General features: G+C 40.1%; 2 protein-coding genes across 4 annotated transcripts in view; one reads left to right on the top strand and one right to left on the bottom strand.

Moving 5' to 3' along the window:
• LOC137976535 (solute carrier family 22 member 15-like) overlaps positions 1-11,548 on the bottom strand; it is a 30,560-nt gene extending 19,012 nt beyond the window's left edge. The window contains exons 1-3 of one of the 3 annotated variants that reach the window (XM_068823910.1): positions 11,467-11,548; positions 3,870-3,939; positions 995-1,274 (exon numbers count right to left, since the gene is read on the bottom strand). In XM_068823910.1, coding sequence (XP_068680011.1) covers positions 995-1,274; positions 3,870-3,931 — 342 coding nt within the window. In that variant the 5' untranslated portion in view covers positions 3,932-3,939; positions 11,467-11,548. Of the gene's footprint in view, positions 1-994; positions 1,275-3,851; positions 3,940-10,790; positions 10,816-11,466 lie in introns of those variants that run through there. The other 2 variants (XM_068823909.1, XM_068823908.1) reach the window with 2 other exon arrangements.
• Positions 11,549-12,327: 779 nt separating this feature from the next.
• Positions 12,328-22,500, top strand: part of LOC137976760 (uncharacterized) — an 18,989-nt gene continuing 8,816 nt past the window's right edge. Inside the window, exons 1-12 of the mRNA XM_068824105.1 lie at positions 12,328-12,412; positions 12,650-12,802; positions 14,120-14,261; positions 14,697-15,347; positions 15,649-15,894; positions 17,059-17,098; positions 17,515-17,780; positions 17,933-17,965; positions 18,092-18,610; positions 21,088-21,263; positions 21,690-22,113; positions 22,184-22,258. Of these exons, the coding sequence (XP_068680206.1) occupies positions 14,126-14,261; positions 14,697-15,347; positions 15,649-15,894; positions 17,059-17,098; positions 17,515-17,780; positions 17,933-17,965; positions 18,092-18,610; positions 21,088-21,263; positions 21,690-22,113; positions 22,184-22,258 (2,566 nt within the window). The 5' untranslated portion in view covers positions 12,328-12,412; positions 12,650-12,802; positions 14,120-14,125. The remainder of the gene's footprint in view (positions 12,413-12,649; positions 12,803-14,119; positions 14,262-14,696; positions 15,348-15,648; positions 15,895-17,058; positions 17,099-17,514; positions 17,781-17,932; positions 17,966-18,091; positions 18,611-21,087; positions 21,264-21,689; positions 22,114-22,183; positions 22,259-22,500) is intronic.

The following is a 22,500-nucleotide window of genomic DNA, read 5'->3' as shown; positions in this document are numbered from 1 at the left end:
CGTCCACCAACATGACGGTGATGACATCACAAGAAAACCTCCTATATTAGTTAGCATGCGGTCGTTGAATTTGGAAATAAAAGAGGAATTCTTACACTTAAAAAGAAAATCACTTTAGAAACTGTAAAAACACTGGATCCAAAAATTAAGCACAACAACATTAATAACAGTGTTCAAAACAAAACATGGTCCTTGCATACTAACTATGGTCCTTGCTACAGATTCTTGCATTGTGATACAATCTATCAATGATTTAATTGATCTTGTACTACCAGTCATGTAGTTATTATTTTTCTTATGTACCCTTCTGATTAAAACAAAAATAATTGATCAGGTATGCCCTGTATATGGACGTAATTAGAGAAATGGCCATTTTGATAAGCCTAACAAAGTGTCACCTTGCTCTTCACAAAGTGTCTCTTAACCTTTGCTCCTCCAGATATTTACCTTAACCCATTGACTCCTGGGGGTTCTCGACAGTTCAGGCCGGTTTGGGTCTCAAAGGATTAACTTTAAGGGTTGACGAATGGTAAAATCCGAGACTCAAACAGAGATGCCCAGACCAAAGTTTGTGAGTGCCAAGATTTTGGTAGTACCATTCACCACCCCTACTTAACAATTATAAACACTAACCATAAAACTTATCATGTTGTTGCAAATAGGTATCAAATGCTTAAATAGACTTAATGGAACATGCTGGGTTGGATATGAAAAAGTACCAGTACATGCATTTCTGGTCATAAGTGAAATGACGGAAGACATCAGATCTGTATTCCACACAACCTGGGAAGTCCCTCCTGGTTTCTGGTTCCCTTAGTTCCCAGTGCAAGGGGATCTCTAACTAGAGTAACTACATGTACTTCCCCCTTTGTCATTTGTTTGTGTGTCCCCAAGGGGGCTCCCCTCTGTTACCCTCTACTATGCCACTCCACCACTACCCCCCTCATCCCTCTAAAAATCAAGTTTGGAATCAAAACATGCATATACTACTCACCTCTGTGGTTGTACTGGTAAAATTTTCAGTAAATTCATATTTTGAACAATTTTTGCAACATTTATCCACATCACATATGGCACTAGCACTGGGTGTCACACATTGAAACTTGGGGGTACCATTTATGAAATACAAGGAGATGAGTTGGAAAGCACATGGTATGTTAACAAACACACAAGTGATAAAGAAAAGATTGCTTTGGCGAGAACCAAACTCTCCAATGAACTTCAAAATATCGTCAAATTCAAAAAAGAATCCTTGGGTTTTTGGCATCGGCACTCTAAAAACAAAGCAGACATATAACATTTATAAGTCCTGTCAACAGCATAAAAATCATAAAACAGGGCCAACAGTGGGTTTAAAACTTGGTAAGATGCACATTCTTTGATGGGAGAAGTGGCAGGTGTAGTGTCATTTCAGACCAGAAACAGTATTATTGGGCATCCCCTGGTGCCCTGCATTCAGTCTGCCGCGATGATTGCAAGCCAAGTTGCCTGTTGAAGTTTAGTAGTTGTGTTTTCTCAGATTTATCATAAAACAACCTAACTCTCTACTCAAGTGAAGCTATGATTTTCGCAGTTATGAGAGCAATTTTTGCAATTGCGTAGAGAAGCCTGAAAAAATCAGGACTTCAACGGGGTTTAAACCCGTTTTTTTTCTTTTAATTTTTTTATTATTATTTTTTATTATTATTTTTTTTTATTATTATTATTTTTTATTTTTTATTTTTTACTTATTTATTTTTTTGACGCATAGCTTTTTATTATGATTCACACTACTTACAACACTGGTACATCTACACAATTTACATCTTACACAATTTACAAAAATTACACAATTAACAACTACTAAAATCCATTATATTACCATCAAAACTATTTAACAATATATTATTGAATTGCGTATGCACTACTTACAATACACTACTTACAAAATAATACGATTACAGATGCTAATTATATTTATATTCTTACATTAAAAACAATGAGCAACAAAATAAAAGATACATGCATACACAATTGCAAAAATTGCTCTCATAACTGCGAAGATCATAGCTTCACTTGATTTCCTATCCCCAGTTCATATATGATTCAGTTCATATACCATTTCATCACTAACTCTCTACTGTTAGGCTTTTGCTTAAGGTACATGGTATATTTAACAACTATTCACGGAAGTGGAGGTGGCTATCGGTGGATATTTACCGAGCCGCAAAGCGGCGAGGTAAATATCCAACGCTAGCCACCGACACTGAGGTGAATAGTTGTTTTAGTATATACTAAAATAGTGATATAATATACAGCACAAAAAATTAATTTGGATGTTTTCTTCACTTGTCACAGATGCAAATCGGGACGCCATTTTTTCCTGAGTTTCTCGCAGGTAAATACCACGGGATATTCGCAGTTTGACGAGCCAATCAGCACCCGCGTTCAACGCTATCCACTGTTTTAGTATATACTAATATGGTATATCATATTTGTCAGTCTAATGCACCTGTCAATTGAAACCCCCACCCTGCCACCCCACCCCGGGGAAGTATGGGGCATTGATGGGGTTTACTAAGGGTTTTGGCACCTTTTTGTGTCCGAGGGGGTGGGGGATTTGTTGTTTTTTGTTGCATCAGTTTTGCCCATGGGGTGGGGGATAAGTAAGGTTTTGACATTCGTGGACGAGCGAGGACTGAGACGAGTGAGTCGTATCCATGTGCTTTCTCATCCCCAAAGGCAGTTTCAAGATGGACAACATTAAGAGCAGAATTGCAAGTTTAAATGGTACCACTTTTCCTGCGCTGGAATTACAAGGGAGAACGTACCAGAGGGAGAGTGGCTGTGTGGGGCATGCAGCAGGGTCTGAAGGTTGGTTGGGGCATTATTTGACATGGTTTGTCCCAGGGGTGGGGGAATTTTTTCACTTTACTTGGGGTTTAGAAAGAAAACAGGGCCCATGTATATGGCGCATTATCACATTTTTTTTCTACTCCAAGGCTAAATGCCCCATACTTCCCCGGTGTGGGGGGGTGAAGGTTTCAATTGACAGGTGCATAAATTTGTCATCAATAAAAACATGACTGGCATTAAGTGTTTGTAATACAATGCAATGACTGTCATGTGTGTGCTATGAATTAAATAAAATTAATTCAACGGTTGAGTGTCGGCCAATAGGTCGCCAGATCGGTCGATAGTCAGTCTCTACATCAACGGACCACCAACCGACTATCGACCAGCCATTGACCGAGTGTCGACCGACTATCGACCGACTCTCGCTCGCCATATCTTTCGGCTAACGGCCGACACTCGACCGCTATAGCGACCGACATGGTGATCCAATTAATTTACCGGCAGCTACACACCCGAGAAGTGGAAACTTCAGCAAAGCCAAAATAAAAGAGTACAAGACAATCAATATTTTAAAATTAAAGAAAAATGGCCATGTAATAGAATATGTAATTTACACTACTGATTTAACGAAGAAAGGCCATGATCCCACCGCTATGGAAGGCATCACATGACGGTGTCAGGTATCGAAGAGGCACTTAACCTTACATTGTTATTAAGACAGACGTAAATAATCTGCTCGGAGGCCCAAGCGGTAATGAAACCGAATTGCGAATAATCCCCCTGGAATAATAAATTCTTAAAGACTCCCAAGAGGTGTCAGTCAAACACTTCGGTAAGTGACTGCTGTTTCCTTACACCTCAATTTACAGGAAACCTCTGTCAAACCGATAAGCTGACCTCACTCAAAAACCCGGTCCCGTATAAATATTGGTGTGTGTATAAAATACACAAAATGCCTTTTACTCAAGCAACCACATGCGAACAAATTTGGCACAATACCCCCGCATTTAACTGACCTGTTGATGCCTCCATACCTAGTTCTATTTGCAAATTGCTCGAAATCTTCTTGGTTTGACTTTTCCCCGACATCCGGCATTTTCCTTGCTGAATCAGATGTCACGCAACGCAGGTGAACAAAAAACATGAAAAGGTCAGCGGCACATACCATTGTAATGAGATGGGGAGGGTGGGTGTGGAGAGTGACGCGAGTGGTGATTTATGCGTAAAAAACTGGATGCGTAAAAAACTGGCCGCTCAATGGGCCATTTCCGAGTTCATGGCTGCCTCTTCTTCAAAGCGAGTCTAAGTGCGAAGTTTTTGTGATGGTAATTAGTTTTACTTTACATATGAATAAAAACTAATTTTTATAAGAAAAACTTCGCACTTAGACTCGCTTTGAAGAGGAGGCAGACTTGAACTCGGAAATGGCCTATACAAGTGGCCGCTTAAGACAGGAATACTAAAAATACTCCCTGGGCGTGGACTAAGGTCAATTTTGCCTCCACTAATCAACCGGACACTCAAGCTAGGTCATATATGGGCGCGTTGGCCAGCGAAGCCACCGTTCAGTTTATTAAGCATTGGAATAGTTACAAAAATATTAAGACGAAATCCGATCGAAAATCGAGCAGTTTCAGTTTCTAGTGGACAAAAATCTGGTACCAGAATAATTTTAATAGGAATAAAACGCAAACAGCGGTTACAAACATTTGCTTGAAATGCATAACTTTTATAAACTTAACGTTTCGTATGTTACAACATATATCATCAGAAGTGATTATTATTCAGTTACAGATAAATTTCAATTCAAAAATACAACTGTATGGACTGGGAACTAACGAAATTGATTGATATAAAACGACAAGAATATGCTAATAATGAGATAAAGTTTCTCACTGCCAACGTTTTCAATTAAAGGCTGGCTTTAGATCACGGATCAACAGAAACTCTTTAATTTTACAATGCATGTAATTTTACAATGCATTTTACAATCTTTTAATTTTACAACCGCTGTTTGCGTTTTATTCCTCTATTGAAACTAAAATGGCCCAAGTCAAAGAATTTTTATGAGAATAATTTTAAGTATTTTACAGTCCTTTTTACATTTTCTTAAAGCTAAAGATAGAAATAATTGCCTGAAATAGCACCGAAAACAATTTCCCATGGGAACGAGAAAAATTAAATTTCAACGTTCAGAGAAATTGTGCAAACACAGGTAAAATTTCATCATCAGTTTCATTTCACCAATACTTTCAAGTGTTTCTTACGAAGTTCAACAGTTGTTTTTGACGTTTGGTGTTGCTAGAAATGATTTTTTTTTAGAAGATATTTAAAACAGTCGTACAGAAGTTTGCAATACGATGTTTATAGTCTCGGTTCTAGGTTTTTGTCCATTTGTTACTCGAACTTCTGGTGGATTCCGTCTTAATACATCAATTCTAAAAAAAGGAGAAAAGCAATGCACCAGAGCCGGACACGAAAAAAGTGGGGAACGTGTACCCCCGACCAAGGCGGTGGTGCGACCCTCGGGGTTCTAGGATATTCTACTTGAAAGACACTACTTACCATCAAAATGAACGCTATCATATACCGCCTAACGAAGGCATTAAACACTAATTCAGCTCGATAGGTCAAAAAACGAAACAGGACTTGTGCACCCGGCGAAGGCTGACCGTAGAATGCCTCACTCGCTAAACGGTCGCCAAAGCGCCTGCTGCTCACAACCAGGCCTCTGCTACGTGACGGCAAAATATCAATTTATGCTAATCAGGTTTATCACAAATTACATATTTTGCCTCCACTACTCAACTCTATAAACGCATTGCTCACGATCATCAAAACTTCATGTATACCTGGACACAACAAACCCACCGAGGGTGATCATGTATCAAGGGTCTACAGCCCATGCTAAAAACAAATTGTTCATGAACAGCAATATTTTATATATACGTATGTACCTAGACTCAACAAAGCCACCGAGGGCGATTATAAAGGGCCTCTAGCCCAAGCTATAAACGCATTGGTTATCGGTGAACATCAATACTATAGAAGTGTATGTAGACAATAAACCCACCAAGGGTGAATATCAAGAGCCATTCAATAGCCCATGTTATCAAAAACATCGTACATGAAGATGAATGCATAAAGAGACATAGGAAACTCGTCAGGGGTAACAATACTAAAAAATATAAAAGGTATACACGGCTAAGCTAACGACGTATGACTCAAGAACGACATAGAGACATAATCGTCAAAAACGCGAGGGCAACAAGGACAAGTCATCGCTCAATATCAACGGACTAAACGAAAGATAACTCAGCGATCGAGAATGACTAACAGACTCCTCGCCTGTGCAACCCAAACGAAAACTTACAGCATAAAACACAAACTATAGGCTGTGCAGCTACACATCAGAAAACCACCGAGGGTGAATGTCAAGGGCGTCTAGATCATGCTTGCAAAGCATGGTTCATAAACATCGATACTCCGCGCGTACCTAAACAGAACAAACCCACCAAGGCCCACAGGGACACTACCCCAAATAAACAAAAAAACATAAATCATAAAGAACAACAAATAACGAGACATAGCAAACTCGAAAAGCTAGAGCGTAATGTACAATAAAAAACTAGAACTCTGGAAGACAAAAAAAAACGTAAACATAACATCAGCAGCTAGTCTAGTAGGAAAACTGAGACCTATAGCGTAATCACCGAAAAAATACAAGGAACTATAGGCCAAAATTAGTGATCTTGGCCTGGCTTCTGTCGAAAAGAACTGGAACGTCTGGAAGAAAAAAAAAACCCCAATGGACAAAACGACTCCAGAGGAGACCAACGAAAACATAGGCGCGGCCAAGAGCAGGCGAAATTCCAAAGTGGAACCGGCTGCAGCAGACGCTCGGATGAAAACAACTATGGAGGTTAAACAGACAGGAGGTCATAAGAAGCTAAGATCTATGGACCAGTCCATAGCAAAGGTCTGGAAGACCCAGGCTGATAAAACCTTGTAATAAAGTTAAGGAGCAAGCGATGTAAAGTGAAATGCAAATCTGTCACAGGTCTGCGGATGCCAAATAAGATCAACGGCAGAAAAAATATCATCGTTCACTATGTGTACAGTCATCAAAAACACCGACGTTGCCGATGACAACGGCAAGAATTACGCTGAACTTCCTAAGAATCCATAGACGGTTGGCAGGGAAAATATAATCATTCACCGTGTTGTCGTCATCTTGGCAATCTCAACGGCAAGGACGCTAAGCAATTTAGGTGAAAAACTTACCCATAAAAATCAATATAACGGCCACACGCCGAATTGGAGGCATCTTAGAAGACAATTTTCACAAAGGAAAAGGAAAAGTGATTGGACATGTACTTAAGTTGATGGCATTGTGGCTAAACAAATTTTTTGAAACGGCCTACATAAAAAAGGGAAAGTTACGGTAAAGGACAAACGAGTTGAGGTGGAGGTTATGGCCTGGAAATCCCTTGCGAGGATAAGTTTGAAGGCGTTTCTTCTCCATCAAATGGCTAAAGAACAAGATGATTGAAGGGGAATTTCTAGTGATTTTGTACTGTACTTAAGCACATTGCGGACATCTGCAAAGCGTTAACGACACTAAAGAGCCGATTAAAAAGTAAAGTAAAGCAACCATATTTAACGCCGATTGCTCGTAACAGTAATTCAACTGACAAACCTAATGTCGACGGTGCGCTCATTTTGCTCCCCCCTGTCCATCAGTGCTCCGTTTTACGGGTATTTAAAGCTACTTAAGCTACACAGTAAGGAAAGAAGTCGAAACAAGGATGTGAGATCCGGGAATCGAACTCAGGACCTCTTGCACCAAGGCCGCGCACTAACCGACTGTGCCATCCTTGCTCCTTGATTGCCAGTACACAACAATTTTAAACACAATAAAACACCACATAAAATGACATACGGCTTAGTTTCCGTTCAGGGGTGGCCGCTTAATACAGGTAAAAATAACAAAGAAAGACAAACATGGGACTGCTACAGGGTGGCCGCCTAACACAGTTTACAAATACAGCGTTTGTATGAGCGAAAAATCGGGACTTTGAAAACTGGTCGCTTAATAAAGGGTGGCCGCTTTATACACGGCCGTTATATACAGGTTCGACTGTAACTGATAAAGACTTGATAAAGGCATGGACTCAACTACCATCTCTACGCCGACGACACTCAGCTATATCTCTCATTTAAGCCCACCCCCGCTAAACAAGCCGGTTCCATAGCTAAGATAGAAGCGTGTGTTTCCGAAATCGACTCGTGGATGGTAAGCAATGAACTTAAACTAAACAGAGGAAAAAAGGAGTTTCTGGTCCTAAGCGCACGACACCGCCCACCCCCATCAATAGAAGACATCGATGTGTCTGATGAACGGATCAAGCCATCCCCTTCTGAAAGGAACATTGGAGTTATCTTCGATGAGCACATGTCACTAGATAAGCATGTTACCAATACCTGCAAGGCCTGTTTCTTAAGACAAGAGACTGTTTATCTCCAGCAGACACTGAAAAGCTGGTTCACGCATTCATTACCTCTAAGCTTGATAGCGCTAACTCACTATTATATAGGCTTCCCACCTTTCTAATAGATCGCTTGCAAAATGTCCAGAATGCTGCGGCCTGCATTATTACTCGTACAAAGAAATATGACCACATTAAACCTGTCCTAAAGCAGTTGCGCTGGCTTCCAGTTAACCAGCGCGTTAATTATAAGACACTACTTCTGACCTATAAAGAGATTAATGGCCATCAGGCTCCTAGTTACATTACTGAACTATTAGTGCCCTATGCACCAATCTTCCTCTAAAAACTTACTAAAAATACCAGCCGTCAAGCTAGTAAGTTATGGCCATAGGTGTTTCTCTTTTGCAGCACCCAGTTTATGGAACTCCCTCCCCGACATTATCAGACAGAGTAGCTCGTTACCAAGTTTTAAGACCTATACGAAAACATACCTTTTTAAAAAATGTTATAACTTAGATTAGCATGTAATAGAGTCTTTTACCTGGAACTAGTTTTAATATAGGTTTTACCTGAAAATTGTAAAAATCTATCCTACTTCTACTTGTAAATTTTCTTATTTTGGATTGTAATTATTGTAAAGCGCTATTGAGCTACAGGGAAATAGCGCTATTTGAATAAAGTATCATTACTGTTATTATTATTAAAGCTGTCTGGCTCAAAAAACGGTTTTGCCTTGTGATTTCTGGCAAATTAAGCATTAAAAGCTGTAGAAGACATGTTTATGCTCATTTAGTTCAGTTCACGAGCAAAAAGAGAGGGCTTTTATCACAAACTGAGGTTCAGATGTTTGGCTGATTCGAGGCCATCCGAAGAACACCAACATGGTGTCTCCATGCATATGGGGAAGATATCTGTTTACAAACATTGCTTTTGTTATTCAAATTTGCTAACCACAGGAACAAAAGACCTTTTGTTTCGAAAGCCGATGAGGCTCTGGTTGGCACATGAATGAGAATAGGTGACGTCAACGATATCTTCCCTTTAAAGTTCTGTAAAATTTGGCAGGCTATATCAGGTCATGTTCAAATATTTGAAGGGTCCTCAACTATATAAACAGTAACGAATATCTCAGTTTGCGATAAGTAAAAACAAGGATTGTTTCCAAAACTTTTAAACCTTTCACGAATCTGGAATGGATCATGAAACATGTCGTATTTGATTGCCTTTTATAGATGCAAAAGAGGCAGAAGAAAACAATCGTTAACCAGTGTTTTCGGCTGATATTTCTCAACTATGTGAACACAGCTATCGAGAGCTTTTAACCCCGTATTTTCCATTTAAGCACCCTTAGCCTTTACTTTAAATGTGTTGCAAGTATACCTTATTAGTATTGAATATAACCAACAGAATGATGAAATAATAACAAACTAAAAGAGCAGTAGTTTGCTTTAGGTGAAAACAGTATCACTGTCCACGGCAATCTCACGGCGTGCTCCTTTCCTCAGTAATACGAGTGAACCTGTGAACTTGGCAGATCGACGATCAAATGTCTCTTTGCATTCATTTTTAACACACATAGCACAGTGACACCTTAAGTCTTCCACTGGACAATGGCTCGTAACACATGCTGACTGCAACGAATATCGATAAATCCCGTCGGAACGAACGAAAACAAGTCGAAGAATATTTCAAAGTATTACGTTGCGGCATTACTTCGGAAAGTGAAACGTCGGAAAATCGATATTGATCGTTGTCATATCGATTTGAATTCAACTGAGTGAGTGACAAATTAGCATGTCTATGGTCGTTGACTTATCGATTAGTTTACATCTGAGTAAGTGACAAATTTGCATATTCTGACCCCTAACGTTAACAGCACACACCAGGGTTATTCCATAGTATCTGGCTGGAAATGATTTTCTTCTCACTACTTTTTCCCCCGGCTGCACTTCAGCCATTTGATGAGGGCCACTCTCGTGCTTCTCAAGTTGCCTGGTTCATGCCCAAAAAGAGTTCTGGGTAATTCTGCCATTCCACGACAAAGGAAGATCCCCGATTCTCATTTCGTAGATAGTTTTAAGTGTCGGGTCACCCCGTCCTACCGGCAAAATACCGCATCGATTGAAGATTTTAGCTTTCAAAACTTGCCCAAATTGTATCGATAGGTGCTGAAATTCGTCCACAGAAAGGCCAGAGAGACAACTTCACTCGTCAACCGCCATGTTTACAACAGAGCATTTTAGGCGTCCCAGTCTGCGTGAAACCATCTTCACCTCTGTCTCGAGAAGACCTGGCACGCGCGGTTCTTACCATATGTTTATACCTGTAGAATCTGTTCAACTGAAATGTCAATTCCTTGTAAAAACCAAAATCTTAATTTTTTTGGTAGGCTAGGTATCGCAGAGCCAGAACAGTTACGCATGGGCTGACGGAATGTTTGAACGAGAGAGAAAAACGCAGTACCTCCAGACATCCGGCGCTGGAGCGTCGTACCAAACGAGTCATCCTGGCGTTTCGGCCCGTGCGATCGCTTTTGGACGCAGTTGACCTTTCGCTGCTTTCTGCTACCGACTCGCCTCCCGGTACAGCATTGAGGGAGAGATATATCGGCCCCTATTAAAACCATATGTGACAAATCCCACGACAATTGACTTCCGGCTGGCACCTTCCCGATTTCCGTTTAACACGTAAATCAAAAAAAATTTATATCGCCTCCTACTTTTCTCTTGTCTTAACTTGTAATATTACAGCTGCCCTTTAGGCTACAAGGAGGGGGTTTTGGGGTCTATTAGAACCGACAAACAGCACAAAAATTCGCACAAAACCGAAAAATTGAACTGAATTTCGATTAAAACCGAAAGCCGAATACAAAACCATCAAACCTCAAAACCGAAAGTTTATAGACCCGGATTTCCAAAACCTTAATCGGTCTGATACATTAGTGGCACCTGGAGGATATGGGCTAAACTATGTTAATTTCAAAACTGTATGTGGATGCTATTTGTGAATCAGGTATATCTTCTAGTCTCGCGTCTAGTCTTCTGGACGTGAATTCAGAGATTGAAATCTTGCAGCAACCAGTCGACCTGCAACCTGTATTAACTGTAAAATGGTCTAACATAAAATTGCAGTTTCTTACCTTTTTGGTGGTCATCGGGAACTCAGCGTGACGTTTACTGTCGTAAGAAAAAAGTCTTTGACCAAGTTGACGTCTGCGTTTGGAGTCTATTTGAGAACTACCGCGGCACGCGCTCTCGATTGAGGAAACGAGAAACCGAACAGGCAAAACCGAAAACCGCGTTTTATACCAAATCCAAAACTCCGCTTGTATTTTGGCCGAAAACCGAGAACTAAATGCAAACAAAAGGGAAAACCCGAAACCGTAAGAGACACAAAAACCAAAAACCGGAGTTTTTTGTGGCCAAAACCGAAAAACCGAAAATCCCACCCACGCCCTCTACAAGGAGTTAAATTTACAGGGCTCGCGCTCTCACGAAACCATTTCCATGTGTCGTGCTTATCACAAGCTGCATTTGTGGTCTTTGTTAGTCAGAATGACTTGATTAATTCCCAATCCTTTATAACACAGATTAATATTATCTGAAATTGATTTTTTTCCCAAAGGGTGTACTAGTAAGGTGGCCTCATATTTTTTGTTTTAGAAGGTACAGAATAGGAACGCATCGAGAAGAATCTATAGTGTTTGAAAATATCGGAGTCTTATAATCACCAAAAATCGTATATATACTCCTCTCCCTCTCTTTTTCTCAAAATTTTGTTTTGACATGTATTCTGCCGCATACTTCATTCGTTATTAATATAAATATTAACATAAATACAATCTGACTTGCTGAACTTTCGATTTTGTGTGATTCTTTAAAGGGTTCAAGTTCCAAGTCTTACTTTTCAAGTGTTTGCAAGGTGTGACGTCTAAGTGGCCATTAACCTTTTCCTCTAAGGTGATTGGTTGCTTAAACAGGTGCCTTTCCTCGATAGTTACGGCGTAGGCGCCTTTAGGTTAGATTGCACACGAACCATTCAATCAGACGTTTTTCTTTGATTTCTTCAGCTATTTCACAATTCAGGTAGGCTAAAAATTTCATATATATACACATCTTTCTTTTTACGTATTCATTTCCGTTAGCTAAATTCCTTACCGGTAACGACAACTGTTTACCGTTATTCGTTTCACAACAATACTGAAGTACAACATAACATCCTGGCAAAAACTTGTTTATATTATCTGATATCTGGCTTATATAAGTTATCTGTTTTTGTAATATTTCTGGTACCTCACAGTTTACCTTTGTTCTTTTATACAGGACTATAAGAGCTTAGTAATTATTGATTCTTTATCGTCGATATGAGATCACTGAAATGGAAAATAACGGACGTATCAACTTTTCTCCGTCGCGTATCCTGTAAACAATAAAAGTCACACGAAAATCCCAGAGTGGAGGAACTACACAGTTAGGGTAAGGTAAAGTAGCATTACAAACAAACACGGCACAAAAATCATGATTACATGCTTTGTTAAACGGTTGTTGTTAATATCTTATTCAAGAATGGATTGTTTGTCAGTGAAAAAAGTAACTTGAATTTAACATGTACAGAATAGGTTTGGTCTCGCGCACAGTACCTTTTAAAGGCATTTTGTTGTTGAAGGTTATAAAAGTTGCTTTTTTGCTTGTTAACATTTTTGTCAGTGTGTAAAGACGTAACTGTCAGTAGAGAAGAGGAGCCCCCCTGGGAAGCAAATTTCTATTGCTGGTCATTTAGTCGTGATATCTTTCCCACCCCCTTGCAGGTGTTACTAACTACGTTATAACCGAGAGTGTGGTCTTCTTGGGAAAATCTCAAACTGATGCTGTTGCCGGTAAAATCCGTTTACAGGTTGAATCCGTTTTAACCTATAATAGGTTAAATCGGTGATCCTCATTTTACCTAGGTTGAATACGCAGTCAGACGGATTGAAGAAACTTTTTTGGAGCCTAAGTTAAGCCTAGAGAAAAATTAGGGTCAGGTTAGGATTAGTTTTGGTTATTATACATAAATATTAATTGACCAATCATAGAAAAGTAAATAATGAAAAGAACTGTGTTGGATTGCGCATATTCGTCGTCGTAGTGTAGTGGTGATGACACAGTACTACAGATCTGGAGTGTGCGAGTTAGAGTAACGGTAAGTGCATAGTACAGTTCTTTGTTCCCTTACCATGTTGTGATGTTGCGACTAAATGAATAAGTGTATGAATACAGAAATCGATAAGATGACACCAACGATTAAGAAAGATGAGTTGAAGTGGCATAGGGCAGTGCTTGAGTAGAGAAGGTATAAGAATTCTTTTTAAAAGAGATTAAGCTAGGTTGAGTGCATAACTGGTAAAATGGGGATCACGAATTTAACCTTGGTTAAAACGGATTCATCCTGTGAACGGATTTTACCTGCAACAATGCCTTGTCGTATTGACCATGCACGGTAGCGAGGTTCAGAAAGAATGAACGTTTAGGGTTAATAAGTTGTTTATCATATGGCTTCAGTTGATTCAAGCGGAAAGGATCAATTCACATCTAGTAATCAGAGTGCTTATCTCGTTTGAAACCGCACTAGCGCGTATTCCATGAAGAAATTATTAAAGACAAATCATCAGTTTGGTAATTCTCGTCGAAATCCTCAAGAATCGACGAATGCAGAGAAGCCGAAAAAGACCCCTTCAACTGATTTACCTATTTAAACATTTAGTTTAAACGTTAATAGGTACCAAGCATTCGAGTTTCTGTTTTTTGACGCAGTTTAAAATGGAGCTGTTTAAGAAGCTGTCGTTGTTACGTTTTCTGTTGTTGGCGGCCGTACCTACATTCAGTGCTCGAGGAACGTCCAATAATCATCGGTCCCTTCTAGCTAAAAAGCTCCGCGTTGGAATGAAACTTTCAGGTAAATAGTAAAGATCCCATTCAGCTGACCTGACAAGTTAACAAGTCTTCTATTTCTGCTCAGTTTATTATATGGTAAATTTCCCTCATAAGGAGAGCATATCTTTAAACATTGAGCATTCAGTATTTAAAAATTGTTTAATGATCTTAATGTTATTGAGAATAATTCGGTCTTAAATTCATTTTAAAAGGGTATTTTGCAATTGCTTTAGTTTGGCATTAATACGCGACTCACATCAGTCTCAGCCAATCCTGAGTGATTTGCTTGCCTATTGTCTGCATTGCAGCCGTGATTGGCTTATTTGATTGTCTGCGTCGTGTGATTGAGACAAAGTAACTGATCTGACACTATATCAATGACTTAGTTACATCCAGGCCATGATCAGTAGCCCAAGTACGTTGCAACTAACACACGATGCGTTTACTTTAATTTCAGATGCTTCACCGAAGACCAGAAATCAAATCACAGCCAAGAATGCACCGTTTGGCAATAAATTAATTTATCCACTTCTAAAATATTACAATTATCGTTCCTCCTTCTCAAATGATCCTCGTGCTAAGCACTATGCAGAGGCATACGCTCCCTCCCTTCCCTCAGCCCCGCAGTCATTTTATGAAACTTCGTATTCATCTCCACAATATTCAGATGCATCCGTTACATCCTTTCAATCACAGACCACTTATTCCAGCCCTTACTCCAGTCCCCCTGTTTCTTCATATTCCCCACCGGCAGCATCCCCTTACCCCGCCTCGCTATCTTATTTCCCCGCAACGACTTCTTATCCATCGCAAGTACCTGACCCCTCATATACCTACTCCACTCCACCCAACGCCTACGTGGGACAAACTCAACAACTATCTTACTCATCACCGTCAAATCTTCAACAATCATCTTACTCGTCATCGCCGTCAAATCCGAACATCTACGAACAGAGTCCGCCCACACCGAACACCATTCAAGGCTCCTCAAATGAAGCTTTGTCCCTCAAGAAGCCTGTTACGAAGCCTTTACCCGCAAACAACGATGCATCTAAGCATAAGCCGTCACCCCCGGACAGAACAGAGAAATTTGAGATCAGAGGAAGATGTAAGCATCTTTAAAAATAAGCATTTTAGATATCTCAGGTTTGTTAGTACATCTTACGTCACTAATACATGTAAGTAAAGTTTTATTAGGTAATTAGATGTGCGATCGTTTCTCACGACCGCTGTACATTTACACACATCTTCACGGTGGGCCTTGTAACAGAACATAACATTGCATTCTGCATGGAGAGAAGAATTAATTATCCATTTCACCTGATACACACAGCACCCCTCTCCAATAGCAATGCCACTTCGATCCTCACTATTGTTACTCAAACCCTTCAAATCTCTACGTCAAACAGTTTTTCAAAGCATCGGTTGCTGGGCAGATTCACCGAAAGATCGCGCTATGACAACACTAGAGGGAAAACATTCTCAACTGAAACAGCAGGATTACAAGACCAGAGTGAACGCATTGATGAAATGTGCTGAAGCCGCTGATGAAAACGACACGAAGCTCTTTGCATTACAAAATGGCGGGCAGTGCTTTGGCGGCAGTAATGACGAGAATACATATCGGAAATATGGCCCCAGTACAGAATGTGAAGGTACTAGCATTTGTGGGCTTTTACTTATGCGACTAGCAGCCATGTTTTTTTAACGGAAACAAAACAAAAGCGTTTGCATAGCCGGGTTAAGGCCTGAACACGGATGCTCCCATCTCGAGTGTAATAATAATTGAGAAGTGATTAGTTATTACTTCATATTTCACTATCGGGAAGCTTAAGCGCGAGTCATTTTGGGCTACGAACGACAACGGGAATTCCTTTCGAGCAGAGGTCTCTTTCCCTTTGCGTTCGCTGGGCTGACGAATGCGGGAAAAGAGACTCCCGCCATGGGTCGATCCTTTTTGTTGTGTGGGCTCATGCACTTAACAACACCGAGTTCGGTGTTTTGGTGTGTTCACCTTGCGTTAAATGTTCTGTCACTTTACAACAGCGGAATTACTGTAAAAGAATGCGCTGGACACAACGGGCTCAAGTCACAGTTAGCAAACATATCATGGGGTGTGTGGTTTGAAGAGTGCCGTCTAAAGTTGTGGACGGTAGTTGGATCAAAGAAAGTTTCGATCCACGGCAGAGGTCTCTTTTCCCGTACTCGTCAGTCCGCAGAGAACGCGACTGTCGTAGGCGTATCCGTCGTCGTTTCTCAATCTCCCTAACAGGGAGTTAAAGAAACGACGAAGGCAGGTCCTCTGCTACGACTACGACAACACCACAAAACAATAATGACTAATAACATCACTGGTTAAAAGAGTATAAATAATCGTGCTGCACGTGCAGCACGGATTTTAGCAAATATGTTCGCGGTCATCTGCATAACGACGACGTGAAATCACCAAATTTGAGGATTTGACGACAACGTAAGCATGTAACAGAGAATCTTTCATTCTCTCTTCTCACTCTGAAACCGCTCGTTATACCAATTTATTTTTAGGATACTTCGCCCATATTGTAGGACGTGAACGAGACTGAATAATCACGAAAGACTCATGATAGAGCCAAGTTATCTTATGAGGTGACGTTCTCGTCGACCGGTGACCGTCGTAGATCTTAAGGTCCCTAATAATAAGCGGGGGCGTGGTGGTAAATAGCCCAAGAGGCGCTAAGAGCCAAGTTGGTTAAAAAGCATCTAAAATCCAGCAAATGAAAACCATTCTAACAAAATGCATGTGCCATCTGTAGACTTGTTTCTTTTTTTCTCATCTCTAGGTGACGGCGAGGGAGGACCCTGGAGCAACGAGGTTTATAGGTAGTGAAATCATTAGTTTGGGAACTCGAATAACCACATCTTTATTGGTAAAACCAATATTATTTCTAGGAGTTCGATCATATCGCTTCTCTCCTTAATTCTGAGAATGATCTCGAAATCTCAGAAATAAATTTTTCAAAATAATTTCCTTAATTTAGACTGTCATAGATAGATTAAAGGGAATTCGTGATCAGTAAAAGAAGTACCCTCCGAACGTTTAATACCGTTAAATTCTGGAAGTTATTTTTAAACAATTGTGTCGAGAAACAATTTTGAAAACTGTCTTGTAATCTTACACATTCTTTGGGTGATTTCGAAAACTTGAGCCTCTAAGAACTTGCAACTCTAGGTTAAAGGATTAGGATTAGCCTCTCTAGTATGCGCCTCTCTAACAGTACCATGCATGCCGGGTGTAGTTTCTTAGATAACGATGGTCAACTGCTGGTAAAACCAACAAGAGCTATGGCGATGGACAAAAGCAACGCATCAAGCAATGGCTCTAAGCCGGCAAGCAACCTACCCTCATCTGGACAGCCTAAGGTTTGTCCAAGCCCTTGTAGTAACAGTCCGCCTACACAAACTGCCGGAAATACCTCCGCTTGTGCTACACCTCAAACTAACACCACCAGTGGAGCCCAAATCTGTGGCAGTCAATGTCTGCCTTCAGGTCCTGGTTGCAATGGTGAGTCTTTTTTTTTAACATCCTGTTTAGTCTTTCAACTGCTAGTATTATGAACTATGTATGTATGTACTGATCTTCTAATTCAGAAGCTCTCTGGGTGCCTCAGTTGCTGCAAGATAACATTAACAAGAATACAATTGTCTCTTTTGTAGCTCACAACAATGCAACCAAAGGGATGACACCAGGTGATTTAAAACATTTGTATTGCAAATTATGCCACACTTGCATAAATTATCCTCTGAAGTTAATTCGTGGATTCAGTTTAAAGATGAAAGCTTAGATTTTCATCGACGTTTCTATATATTCAACAGGAGCACCTTCAAAGGGGAACCAAAGTCAGTCATTGAGTGGTGGGTGTGGAAACCGTCCTTGCCCTACTCCAGCAAAAACTTGTGCTAACAATGGAACAGGAACTTCAACTTGCAAACCTAGTGCATCTACGGGATGTATCAACATTGGAGGGGGGCTACCCTGTGAGAGCCAATGTGTAATTATTGACCCGGGATGTGTTCAGACTGGATCTCAACCAATCACACCATGTCTTTCCTCTGGCCAAGGCATTTCATTTGGAGGTTGCACTGGGGTCGGACCAGTTATCCCCGAAACATCTTGTGTGATTCATGGCAAGCTTGTGGAGGAATGTCCCAATGTCACCGTCAATGGTACTGGACAGTCTCCAAACGTTACTGGACAACCCATCACATCTCCCAATGTTACAGGACCACCCATCACATCTCCCAATGCTACTGGACCACCCATCACATCTCCCAACGTTACTGGACAACCCAGCACAGGAACCCAACTCCCTAATGAAACATCTGCTGTTCCAAGTAAGAATATGTACAAATACTAAACTTTATATCCCTAAAATATAGATTGTTTTCAATCCCGTGATTAGACGGTCATTGGTGCACAAAACAATAGCAAATTATGGCTCGTGTTTTGCATGATAATAGAGTCAAATTCCCAAAAGACTTCTTTTCTCTATTGTTCTGTGCACCAACATGGCGGCTGTGACGTCAGGTGAAAATCGTCTATAAGCTTACTTTAAAATAAAATGGGTTTCCTTTTTTAGTTATGAAAGGCAAAATACTTTAAGAAAAAAGAAATCTTTTGAGCAAGAGCCGATACAACGTATTAAACGAGAAGAATTGTAAGCTTTGAAATAATTACATCCCTTAGTACGAATTTAAATGCAGCTTCTAATGGGAGTTTTTGGTGTTGGGAAGTATTACAAAATCTTTTGGGGGAAATACATCTTATGTTTAGATTGTTTAGATGTTTAAGATTGGCAGATATTGAAAAAAAGCCGGGTGGCTCATCTTTACCTCCCAGCATCGGTACACTAATTAGCTGGCATTGGCGCCTCCACACGAGAAGTTAGTTTTGTTGAGATCGTAATTACTCGTCATAGGTTGACGTTCGGCTGTTGCAGCCATGATCAATGAGTATTTTCTCTTATCGTCGTGAATTCAGTATAAAACAGGTTACCAGGACAATTCGGCTTTTTCGAAGGGAATACGTCATTAGTTTTCGTTATTACAAATGGATTGTTTGTACTTGGGTTCTTCTGCATTTTCACTATAAGTGCATGGTTTCTTTAACCATTACTTCCTGGACATTACCTATCCTGATATCTTTTGTCGTTTTTTAGTTTGTTTTCATGGGTTTCAAGCTGGATTTATGATAGATAATAGTCCCTTTTAACGGGCCAACAAAGGGTTTCGGCAAGCTTAGGGCTTCAATAAAGGTCTTTTAACACCAAAATTAAAAACTAGCTTTACAATCGGTACAATTTTTCTACATTTCTATTGAAGAGTTCTTGATTAAGACTATCGCCCTCGCGACACGTATTTTCAGTAATTATGCAAGGGGCAGTGCCCTGAGCACGTTCTCTCCTTTGTCCAAATTAAATCCTTTGCTTGCCAGTTGTTATGCAATAGTCTTCAAACGTTGCTTTCTGGAAAGTCTTGATGTAGAACATATTTTTAACTCTGGTATTACGTTCTTTTTAGTATAATTACATAGGTGATTATTGAAAGTTCTCTGTGCTGATTGGCTGCCGTTGTGGGGATTATTAGGCGATAATCACCTAAGCGGTTTTTTCAAAATGGTGGCAAGCCGTTTTGTCGAGGCGACAGACGAAGAAATTCATTGTTTAAAAAAATGCCAATTTTTTCAAATATTTACCTATGCAAATATACTGTAACAATTATTCACCTCTCCTTCGGCGAATAATTGTTAAATCGTTTTTTTTTTAATTTCTAATTTTATGTGGTGTTGAAAGTACCTTAACGAAACCTATGTGACAATTTAAGTGAAAGATCATCTTGAACGAATAGTTACCTCGAAAGAAGATATGCTAATGTGGTACTGCGCAAGCATGTTTCGTTCGGCTGGTGCTACTTGATGCATGATTGACACGGGATCGACAGGTCGACTCTGGTTGGTAAAAAAATCTTATAGTTGTAGTAGTCAAGAGAAAGTTGTTGTTGTACGGTCATTGAGTTGTACAGTAATATAGCAGTCAAGTTGTCTTTACGGTCGCTGATCAGACGAATAAAAGATTTTCTGACAAGAAGAGTGCTCACTTAGAGTTGCTTCTCTCCCTCAAAAAGTCCTCAGTCAACAAACGTAAATTTGACTATTTTGAGTGTAGTATATTTCGGCTGGCAAAATCAGCTTTCTTTACACACGGTTACTCTCACTCTACTGAATAGTCAAATCTACTGTATATCGGCTTTTGCTCAAAATATTTCCTTTTTCATTTGTAATTAGGCCGATCAGCTCAAGCCACTTCTTGATCCGACGTACACAGGATTATTGTCCACGATTGTTTGCTTAAAAAAACTTTATAAGAAGAAAAAAGTGCTTTCCGGGGGAAGGGGTGACGATCACACAAAAAGACGGGGATGCTGATCGGATATTTACACCCCCCCTCCCTACCTCCCTCTAAAAGGCTGAGAAATCTATGCTTGCCTTGAGCTTTCTTCTATGAATGCAATTTCAACCGTGGTCATAAAATCTTAGTTTTTTGAAGCCTAAAAGATGCCTTAGGATATTCTTATTGAATGCCGCCGTGATGAAGACAGCCCCGAAGAGAGAGAAAGATCATCCCTGCTACTTTTATGGGATTGTCCCTTCATCCCACGAGTAGGGTGAGAAGTCAGTGCTCTCTCAAATTGATTCCTAGCAAATGCAAGCAATGCCAACACATACGTTACTAGCTACTTGGGTATCCGTAAGTAGATGATCATCCTGGTAATAACTATTACAGATTCTATGTCAGTATTTTCCTTAGTCGCAGAATGCAAGGCGAAGGCCGACATAGGATTTATCATCGATGGCTCAGGAAGCATTGAAAATACGGGAAAAGGAAACTATAAAAAAGTGCTTAAATTTGTGAAGAAAGTCATCCGAGCCTTTGACGTGTCAAAGGAGAACACTCACATTGGAATCGTCAGTTATGACCACGATCCAGAGGTAGCGATCACTTTAATTGTCAAATAGATAATAACATGCTTAAATGAACACTACCCTTAATGAGTTTTCCAGCGCAAACTAATTGAGAAGTACGCCGAATGAAAAATAACATATTCAAGTGTCCTAACTAGCGGAGGTAGACCAGTAGCAAGTCTACAAACTGCAGCCTAAGATTGGATTCTGAGCACTCCGTTATGGTTCCCACGGTCTTGCTGTTTACTTACAGTGACCCATGTTGAAGAGCGTTATTTGAATTGGTCTTTCAAATTGGCTAGCATTACTCTTCTGGTACTGAAACGAAACTGGTAATCCGTTTGCTTTACTTAACTTACGTTGAATTGGAAACTTTTTAGTTATCAGAGAGACTCGGACTTGATAGCTTGAATCATTATTTTTTTAACCCATCTTATCAAAATACATTTCCAGGTCATATCGGGCTTTGATCAGCATTACACAAAATCAGAAATTATGTCTGCGATTGACGGAATGAAATATCCAGGAGGAGGAACATTTACTGGAAAAGCGCTGTTGAAAGCCAAGACGGATCTTTTTGATAAAAGCGCGCGAGCTGGCGTCCCCAATGTTGCCATTTTGCTCACTGATGGAAAATCAAGAGATGATGTTGGTTCACCTTCACAGGAGCTGAGAGACTCTGGCTGCACTTTGCTGAGTGTTGGGATAGGCCAAAACTTCGATATGGATGAGTTAAAACAAATGGCTACAGACCCAGATTCGCAACATGTGTTTAAAGCCAAGTTTGATAAGCTTGACTCGGTTGTCGATGCAATCATGAATATTATTTGCAAAGGCATGTTATTGTACTTCAGTAAAATCCATTCCCAGAACCCTGGCTTCGCCTAAGCCAGGATTTTCACAAAAATGTGCAAATTATACGTCTGAAGCTAGTAAGAAACCTTAAGTTTGTACATACCAGACATACTATAATCAATGTTCAATTTTATTCACAGGTGTGGGAGGAGAAGTTCAACCTTTACGTAAGTGAGATACAGTCACAAGAGAGCGAGATATCATTTGTCAACCATATAGAGCGACGAAGATCAATACTTTAATGTTTAAAAAATATATACGATTGTGGTTAATTGAGGACGGGGTAATTTAACAATTGCTCGTTTTCAGCAATAACTAGTCATTATGATTACTCTTTGAGGCTGGTTTTCGATAGCGACGGAATCGGAAGCGCAGGATACGATCTAGTGAAAATCAAACTGTCGAAGTC

This window comes from Montipora foliosa, chromosome 11 (assembly GCF_036669935.1).
Source record: "Montipora foliosa isolate CH-2021 chromosome 11, ASM3666993v2, whole genome shotgun sequence".
Classification (NCBI taxonomy): Eukaryota; Metazoa; Cnidaria; class Anthozoa; order Scleractinia; family Acroporidae; genus Montipora; species Montipora foliosa.
Note: the sequence above shows the minus strand (reverse complement) of the source record. Positions and strands in the feature narration are given on the sequence as shown.